This window comes from Ananas comosus, linkage group 16 (assembly GCF_001540865.1).
Source record: "Ananas comosus cultivar F153 linkage group 16, ASM154086v1, whole genome shotgun sequence".
Taxonomy (NCBI): Eukaryota; Viridiplantae; Streptophyta; class Magnoliopsida; order Poales; family Bromeliaceae; genus Ananas; species Ananas comosus.
Genome location: NC_033636.1, coordinates 1,074,157 through 1,083,541, shown reverse-complemented (window position 1 = coordinate 1,083,541; position 9,385 = coordinate 1,074,157). Strand labels below are relative to the sequence as shown.

At 43.5% G+C, this 9,385-nt stretch overlaps 1 protein-coding gene across 2 annotated transcripts; it reads right to left on the bottom strand.

Moving 5' to 3' along the window:
• Positions 2,705-8,323, bottom strand: LOC109722358 (ribulose-1,5 bisphosphate carboxylase/oxygenase large subunit N-methyltransferase, chloroplastic). Of its 2 annotated transcripts, none has more exons than XM_020250393.1 (13): positions 7,779-8,323; positions 7,365-7,440; positions 6,207-6,412; positions 5,982-6,068; positions 5,807-5,899; positions 5,101-5,255; positions 4,782-4,866; positions 4,612-4,698; positions 4,422-4,541; positions 4,096-4,197; positions 3,845-4,015; positions 3,647-3,766; positions 2,705-2,985 (listed from the first exon to the last, which is right to left on the bottom strand). In XM_020250393.1, exons 1-11 carry the CDS (start codon positions 8,142-8,144, stop codon positions 3,848-3,850), a joined length of 1,545 nt encoding a protein of 514 aa, XP_020105982.1. In that variant the 5' UTR covers positions 8,145-8,323; the 3' UTR covers positions 2,705-2,985; positions 3,647-3,766; positions 3,845-3,847. The 2 variants fall into 2 exon arrangements, with proteins under 2 accessions (XP_020105982.1, XP_020105983.1); XM_020250394.1 differs by having other exon boundaries at positions 3,701-3,766.

The window sequence follows — 9,385 nt, the reverse complement described above, 5'->3', positions numbered from 1 at the left end:
TCTACAAGTACGGATTCGTCTGCTATGCCAGCGTGATTTGCAGACAATGTAGGTTGCATTACCAAGGTCATCAACTGGGCCGTGGCCCCGGTAGGGACAATCTCTATCTCTTAGTCAATTGTGAAAAGTGCATCGACAATCAGTCAACAGCGAGGTGGCAAGTCACAAGGTAGGGCTAGGGCATCAAAAATCTGGCGACCTGCAGCACGGCAGGGGGAGCTCTGGCCAAGGGAGGGTCGCCACACCCACGAGAGTCGGCCGGGACCCCTGGTCGATGACAGAAGGCAATAACAGTGCAACGGTGGCGATGGAGCTCCAAAGCCATAGCGGCGGGTCGGGACAGTGAGGGGCGGTGCCGGTGGACTTCTAGGGACCTCTGGCGTCGCCCAGGGGCGGCACGACACGGCACGGCACGACGGCAGCAGCCTGGTGTCTCCCCATAGCCGCACAGCTCTACGGAGCTCCTCCTCAACCACGGCCGCTCCCTAAGGCACGCGACGCCGCGGAAACATCGGGGACGGCCGCTCGAGGTGCGAAGGTGATGTCGGTGGAGGTCTAGGTCGGTAGCGGCGCAGGGACAGAGGGAGAGAGAAGTGAGAGCTTACCGAGAGGCTTCGATGGAAAATTGGAGAGAGAGGGAGAGATAAAGAAAGAGAAAGAGAGAGAAAGAAGAAGAAAAGCTCCTCTTCTTCTTTTCCAGCGACCGATGACAACAACGGCGGCGGTGGCCAACCTCCTAGGTGGACAAGGAGGAGAGGAGGGTTGGGGGTTAGGGTGGCGTACTCCGGCGCCACATACCCGAGCTCTACGAAGTCGTCGTTCAGGAAGAGGGAGGTGTTGGCGGCGACTTCGTGGGGCGGTGCCGTGCGGACGAGGCACGCGAGGCCAAAGTCAGTGATCCGGGCCTAGCCGTCGTCATTGAGAAGGACAATGCCGAAGCTCACGTTCTGGTGCAAGAAAGGGATCTAGAAGCTGTGGTGGAACTAGGCGAGGCTAGGGGCGGTGCCGACGCTGATGTGGAGCCTAGCGGGCCAGTCGAGGGCGGCGCGGGGCAAGGAGCGGGCAGGAGTGGAGGCTCTTTACTGTGAGCATAGAGATGTCGCGGAGGACGGCCTTGTAGGAAGTGCCGACCTGGGAGCTCCTGGCTGCAATGATGTGGTCCGAATGGAAGTCGGCAGTGGCGGCCATTAGATCCACCAACTTCAACTTCACAACCGGTTTCTGGAAAAGCGACACCGGCAGGAACCGGTTGTGCGATGCCCGCAGCGTCTCCGCCCACCACCGCCGATCCTCCTCCTCCCCGTCCCCAACGAACACGGCCCTGGCCCCGGCCTCGACCCTCTTCTTGGATTTTTTTAGAGGGGGAAAAGCACCAATGCCAGATGGCTCAGGCGATGAGGAGGAAGGCAGTGGCGCAGCCAGAGGAGTCAACGCAAAGGGCGGGGTTGCTAATGAAGGCGGAGGCGCGGAATACGGAGGCAAGATCCGAGGGGACGAGGCCGGAGAGGGAGTTGTCGGAGATGTCGAGAAACTTAAGGCAGTCGAGGCTGGCGAAGGAGGCCAGGATGGAGCCGAAGAGGCGATTGGAGGCAAGGCAGAGGGTGTTGAGAAAGCAGCAAGCAGAGAGGTCAGGGAGGAGGGGCCCCGAGGGGGAGTTGAAAGAGAGGTCAAGGGTGACGAGGAAGGGAAGCCAGGAGCAGAGGTCGGGGGATGGGCCCCGAGAGAGCATTGGAGAAGAGGTCGAGGGTGGTGGCGGCGAGGCAGAACCACAAGGCGAAGAGGATGGCACCCGATAGCGACATGGATTGGAGCGACAGCGCGATCACACAGTTCTCCTGCGAGTTCCAACACGACACCCCTGCGAATGAGCACACGAACCCCACCGTCGACGCGTTCGCGAAGTCACACGCTGACAGCCGCCGCCCCAGCGCGTCCCACACCCCTCGCAGGCACCGCACGTCGTCCTCCTCCCCGTCCCCCGGCGGCGCCCCCGATGCCCCCAGCCCTACCCTCACTGCTGAGAGGAAGAGATGGAGTAGAGGGTACGGTTTCCTCATTTGTACGCGAGGATTGGAAGAGAGAGAGAGGGGGATTTGGGGAAGATGGAGTTGAGGGTGAAGGGGAAAAAGGGGGCGAATTTGACTTTGTACTACGAAAAAAAAATACGAAGAGGAGGAATGCGGGAAAAGAGGGATGAACAATTTTACCAAACAGAGATTTGACCCCTTACTAGTCAACCAGAGACAGATTTTGCAACATTTTTTGACACTAAATTTGCGATTAACATACCCAATCATCATCATCGAAAAATCACAATAAGAGAGAAGCAGAATGAAAGAAGCCATCGCAATCTGTTGGAAGCGGAAAATTCCGTGAAAACATTATCGCCATTGTTGACTGCCATCGATTTTCTACAGCAATGACCAGACGAAATGTTGTTGTCACTTGTCACCATTGAACAACATTAATTTTCTTTCGAACATTTTTAACCGGGTGGGGTAATCAGAAAGAAACTTATCTAAACTTGCTAAGGACCTGTTGGGTCCAATTGGTGCTGAACTTGCTCTAAGAACCTGAGTAAGAATAGCCTGCAAAAGATGCGGCTTCAATGTAGTTTTCCACTGCAGCGCCATTTCTCCACAAGATGCAAATTTTTCTCATAAGGATCTATACGTTTATGCAAATGTGGGATTGCACGACTTCATGATAAAAATGAAGAGTTAGGAAACATTAGTAAGATGTAACAATTTATGTACAAGATAGCTGACAATTGTAGCAGCACGAAATGACAACATTGAAGCATTAATTGGGCAATGAGATTGATTTACATCACAGCTAATCTAATATCCATAATCCAATTGTGCACTAATCAGATTTACACGAAAAGAAATAACTACAAAAGCTCTTACAATTGCAGATATACAGTTGAATTCATGAAATTCTACCAGGGGCACTCGAAGCTCAGCGACCGCAAGTTTGAAGTTCCTGTATACATATCAATAAGACTAGTATCACTGTGAAGTTGTTTTTGACTTTTCCCCAGTAATATATGCTGATATAGAGCATGCATATAAGAGTAATGTAAACATTATAAATGCGTTGTATCAAACAAATCATACAAGAATTGTATTATCACTCAAAATTAAGACTAAATACTCCAGTAATTCTGGTTTTCCATGGTTCTTTTACCACTGAATCTGAACACACAAAATGTTTGGTCAAAAAGATCGGGCCCTCGTGATGCAAGTTCTCCGACACTCTTTCAGACAGATAAAATTATAGATGCAACATCTATTGCTGCATCCTTGAAGACACCAACCCAATAGCTGTAACTGCAGCATCTAGATGAATTTAGCTCCACAGGCCTTGACTTTGAATCTACAGCAAAACTAGTAGGCCCTAAGTTTCCAATACACTGGGGCATAGTCTTAAAGTTGATAAACACTATCAATTACTAAGATTACCACAGAGCATCTTACCACCGTACTTGTAGACCAACATAGATACTAAGAACAAATTTACCAAACTTTTTCCTGACTAAGATTGCATAATAGTTTATTAACTAACAATAGCCCGAATCTAAAGATAAAAGGTAAGAAATCATGTGAGAGTTTCCTTAAATATTGAATTAAATCAAGAGGCTTACGCTGCTTGCCAGACAACCAAAAGCTGCAACATCACTATTGATCTCTTGACTTACATGATCATATTTGACCTTATAAGATCATATTTGACGGCAATATTCTCAGCTGCTTCTGCACGAGAACTGGAAAAAGATAGGAGACCGTGTTATTGAACTTAGCAGGTAGACATGGAAAGAAACAAAGAAGCCAGTTGTTGCTACCTATTATTTCAATAGAGGGGCAAAAGGAGCAGGACAAGGAGATACTGTATGATCAGGCAACTTGTCGATGAATTCATATGTAGCCTGAAGACATGCATGCAACATTTTCTTCTCTAACCTTAAAAGTTTGGCTGCGACCCGCTTCTTTGGGTCCAAATTTCCATCTGCCAACTGGTAATCACATGGTCACAAGTAGCTCAGCAAACCAATGATTGAATATTACTGAGACAAAACTTTTTATTACTCATTACCATAGCTTCATCCTCCTCTAGGGTGGTGGGATAGCGAGCCAACCGAAATTCAAAATGATCCACAAGTTGGTCAAGAACTGCTCGTTCCATACATGGGCTCACCTGTAACCGATAAACAAACATCATATGCTCTTCTTTGCCTATTGATTCAACGGGTAACGCATACATGTCAAAAAAAATTTCTTAAGTCAAGCAGAGATATTCTCTGCTTTCTGAGAATCTAAATCATTCTGCATTCGAGGGATAAGGGTGGGTTACCAGCACAATCAGAAAAGAACCAAAAAAAACCATATGAACACTAAAATTAGGTAGTCAAACTAACTTACAGGACATATAGGACCTTGAGAGGAGATAACAGAATGCATTTCAGCCGGATCTGAGACATAACCAAGCCGCAAGTAAGGCAGCATTTCTGAAATAGCTTCTTTCTCTCTACCCACATGCACCTGATAGAAAGAGGCATGTGATTCTCACAACTTACGAGGTATGACAGAGTAAAATGATCAGTTTCCATACTTGAAAAACTTGGACAGAGAGTTTTCCATTTCTCTGAGCAACCATTCTCTTTTCTTGGTATTGAGGATCTTCCGTATTTAGTGATGCCTATGACAGAAAAGGCAGCAAAAAGGATTTGGCAAGCTAAGTGAGACAAAGGTAAAAATTTAAGAGCAAAAAAAGGACTCTACCTCTATTACTATACGATCATAGGGGTTGTCTTCATCGACAAAACCATAATTAAGAAGAAGCCTTGAATTTGGTTGCGGACCACACCTGCACATCTACAGATTTGAGATGTTGACATTCTAAAAAAATGCTATCATGTTTGTTTGTGTAGGAATATCATGACAATTTGTAGAAACCGCTTCCAGTCCATTTCCCTAAGAGATTGGCATTTTGAATTGCGTATGGAAAATCACTACCTGTTACTCCTTATTCTCTTTCTTTTCCATTTCCCTAAGAGATTGGCATTTTGAATAACGATGACAACTGAAGTTAAAATAATACCATACTACAATTGGCTCCCCAGCCTTATATGGACGATCTACCACCAACTGAACAGCATCATCAACAGCAGTTAACATTGCTTTGCAGTCACTCTTGTAAGCCAGTAAGGGTGGTCCCAACGGAACTAGGGCAAATCTTCGTGCCAAACTAACCTTCTGTTTTCAAGAAAGAAAATTAAAAACATTAAAAAAAAAATCAATTGCACAAATTAGAAATATTTCTTTAAAAACTATTCTTTTTCATCAAATTGGTAACAAAGAGAGAGAAGGGTCTAATCTTAAACTATTACAGTAATTAAACAAGGCAAATAAAATTAGGGGGAGGTTTGGTCGACCACAACTCTTGGTTTAATTAAGAGAGATGTGGACTGCTAAGCCAGTTGATTTATCAACTACCAAGCCCAACTGGACTGACAACTCATGCTATTAGAATGGCCTCATCTGGGGAGGTCAATATCAGATTCTCTTACTATAATTTTCAAAATCATGAACTAGCCAAAAGGCCAAATACTCTCTTCTCACTCATTCTTCAGTTTAAGAAACAAGCACATGCCGCTATTTCCCTATGCAAAGCAGCTTAACGACATAAAATCATATGAATATATACTTATGCTATTCCCAACATGTTACATTGTTTATTCAACATAACACCTCATGTTTATTCGACAAAACATCTCAAGAATCATGATCTTACTAGTTAGCATTACCTGCAGATGAACAATACAAGATTGAACTGCAACAAATGCCTGCTTGAAAATCTCAAACGGAAAAGCCTCAGTAGGTATGTCAAAAGGATATTGCTGCATAGCAGTAAGAGACATGTTAATGTTAAAAGTTCGAACAAAATCAAACCCCATGCAATTTGAAGGAGGAAAGGACGACCTTGAACAATGAACCAGCCATGAACCACACTGTGTCAAGCTCGTTGTATTCTCGTCTTATTCCTTCAGCCCTTTCAAGGACTTCGGCCTGCAAACATTAATAGTATGTAACTTTCTCGTTGACGCTATTTTTTGAAAACCTTTAAAAATTAGATAAGAAATATGAAAATTGAACTTAGACAAGAGTCAATTATTACTTAGTTCAAGCAAACATATCAGCTTTTACCTTTGTAGGACTGCCACTTAGGTAGTCCAGTTCAGCTTCTGACCATAAAAGTGGAGACTCAACAGCTAACTGTCCTCTTCCACGTTGGCGGTCAAGCTCCCTTATAAAAGGATACCAGAAAGACTTTTTCCCCTGCTTCTTCTCATACATGAGGTACAATGCCAAGCAAGCCAATTCTGAGAGCTTATTTGTTGTCAGCAGTTCAGCTGCATGACCCCAAAAAAGGACAAAGGAACATAAACAAGAATTATCAGTTGCAATTATCAGAAGTGTTTTTTGCTTTTGAAGAATTAAAAACTTGATGAAGAAGGAAATCAAACCATAGCTATTAAAGTAAGCATTAGAAATTGAAAGTATTAGAAATTGGCCATTGTTCAATTATTCAATAATATCGTAATGTTGGCTATTGATATCGACATGTGTTGAGGCTTAAACATGGGCATCCGACAAATGTTCTTCAATCCTCCTAAAAATGGCCATATCTGGATGCTACAGCACTATGGTCTTATGTATATATATTTTTATATTTTTCTCGTTCTCACAATTTCTTGATTTTTCTTTTTTTGTGTTGGATTTCCTAGGGCCGAAGAAGCCAAAAACCAATTTGAAGAAGCCAAAAACCAATTTGAAATTGCCAAATCCCTCCGGCCAACACTCAAAAAACTCAGCCAAAACCCAAACACAAACTTCATACCTTGAGGTCAGCACATTATTTTTCCTTATGGAAAAAATCTAATGTTTTATTTACTTGGATTAATGCATAAAGTATACTTGAAAAATAGTACACTACATGATGAGAATACGAAGGGCAATGTTTAACCAGTTGTTTCTTAGAATGTTTCACATAAAGTATAGGTAAAGGAGGGTTTTAAGCTTAAGAAAATCTACATTAAGTGAATGGCCAATACTCATTGCTTCTGATTCTTCTCCTCTCACAAGTAAAACCTGAGATGATGAGAAAAGGCCTACGACAATACTTAGGTGCATTTCTGTATTTCCTTCTGCACGAGTGAGTTTGTTAATCTACAATACTCCATTCTTCTTCTCATTAAATTTAGACTGAAACTAGCGAAGGCTAAAAGGAAAAATCTCTTCGACATACCTCTTAGCATCTCAAATTGATAATCAAATCAAGCAATCGATAAATAGATTTCTCACCTATTGTCTCATTTCCCAAAACTCTATCCAACGTTACAACCAACGAATTGGGCACAGAGAATGCCACATCTCCCGCCTGCCAACGAAAACCAAATCCTAGTTACCACTCATTGCTGAAACAAAAAAAAAAAGATATTTACAGGCCTGTTCGGATGCACGAACATTTTATTCAAAATATCTCTTTCATTCACTGTACTAGGATGTAATGATTTATAGATCACACAACAACATGAAAAAGTCATTTTTCTCATAATAATATCATAAATCGCCTCATATATAGAACACGCTATTCTGAAAAATCAGGACTGTGAGAGCCTCACAACTCTTAGATTGAAACTACAAAAGTGGTTAAGTTATCACTCAATAATATGTTCCAACATCCAAACAGACCATTGCAATTCACAGATAGAACACCTGAAGATCCTTGCTAGCGGCAACGTAATGTATCGGCCGGTGCTTCCCATCGGGCGAAGGCCTCTCCCTGAGCACGACCTTGCAAGGAGGAAGGCCATGCGCGTGCAACCACGCCTTGAGATCGCCGACCTCCGCCCCCTTGAGCGCCTGCGAGCGCCCCTCCTCCCTCTGCGGCCCCGCGACTAGGGTTTCCGCCCGGGAGACGAAGCGGACGCTTCGGCGACGGCGCGATCGAGGCGGGGCGCAACGATTGGGAATTTTAGGGTATATCGAGCTCCAGGCGCGGGGAGAATGGGGACGGGGCGGAGGGGACGGGGATGGGACGGAGGAGAAGAAGCGGGGGCCGAGCAGGTGGGCGACGTCCATGGCGATTGATGGAGGGAGACCAGGGTTAGGGTTAGGGTTAGGGTTAGGGTTTAGGCGGTTGGGAGCGGAGGTGGAAGAAGCTTAGCTGAGCAAGAGAGCGTAGGCTCGTCGGGAAGAATGGAGAGAATGCGGATTGGGCGACGGTAGGTGAGTTGGCGTGCTTCTCTCGTTTCTCCAGGTGGGGTCTCAGCAGGACAGTTACAATAGATATTTTTTGAAGTTAAAAATAAAAATAAAAATAATAATAATAATAACCGTATCGTGATAAAAAATTTAATAATTAACATTCGCAATCTCAACTTCAACATTTAATAAATAAATATATAAACAGATTTTTTTAAAACTATGAATAAGTGGATAAGCATGCTACCTTACTTTCTAAAATTAAAAATTGTACTAAATTTTCTCTTTTAAATTTGAATTTTTATCAAATTATTCATTCCTGGATGATCCTATAGGTTATTGTATTAAAAATTATCCATTCCTAGATGATCATCATAAATGTTATATTAAAAGCATAAAAACTAAATGTTAGGTCCTATGTGTTGGCAAGTTTCGTGGATCGAGTCGGAGTCTTGAAGAAGTTTGGAGCGGAGTATTGAAGATCGAAGAATCCAAGACTTCGAAGAATCGGAAAGGACGCAAAACACGTAAAACATGAATCACGATGCGTAGGTAAGCTTTAAATCTTGTTTATGGTGATTCATACTTAATTATAGATCTTAGAATCATGTTTTCAAGTTGTAATCGATTAGAAAGTTTCTAAGAGTTTGTAAAATTCAAAACAATGCATTTTCAGCGAAAATTGCATTGCTGTACCGGTACAAGGCTTTTCTGTCCAGGGTACAGCCATCAACGTTCGCGCAGAAGTTTGATGGTTGTTCCGGTACAAGCTTCATGCTGTACCGGTACAAGCCCTGTTCCGGAACAAGCTGAAGCTATCCAGGGTACAGGAGCTTCGCAGAAAAATCTTCCGTCATGGTGTACCCTGGACAACATTCCTTGTTCCGGTACAAGGTGCTGTTTTTGGAAAGAAACTTTCTAATTCGACTCCAATTGATTCTAAAGTCTATAAATAAGCTATTGGGCTTCTCTAACACATCAAGCATCATAAGAATACATGTTTGAGAAACCCTAGAGGCTCGGATTTCATTCTAAACCTATTTTCTACAAATTAGCCTCTTTAGATCAAATCGAGATATCGTTTCGCATTCTCTATATGTCGATTTGATCTCCGCTTC

Bases quoted from the DNA above. Each gene is read 5' to 3' on its own strand.
- LOC109722358 (XM_020250393.1), bottom strand. From the start codon at position 8,144: ATGGACGTCGCCCACCTGCTCGGCCCCCGCTTCTTCTCCTCCGTCCCA. The intron at 6,069-6,206 runs GTAAAAGCTGAT...TAATGTTTGCAG, and splicing joins TAAGTGGCAGTCCTACAAAG to GCCGAAGTCCTTGAAAGGGC. The intron at 4,542-4,611 runs GTATGGAAACTG...TCTTTCTATCAG, and splicing joins TCTCTGTCCAAGTTTTTCAA to GTGCATGTGGGTAGAGAGAA.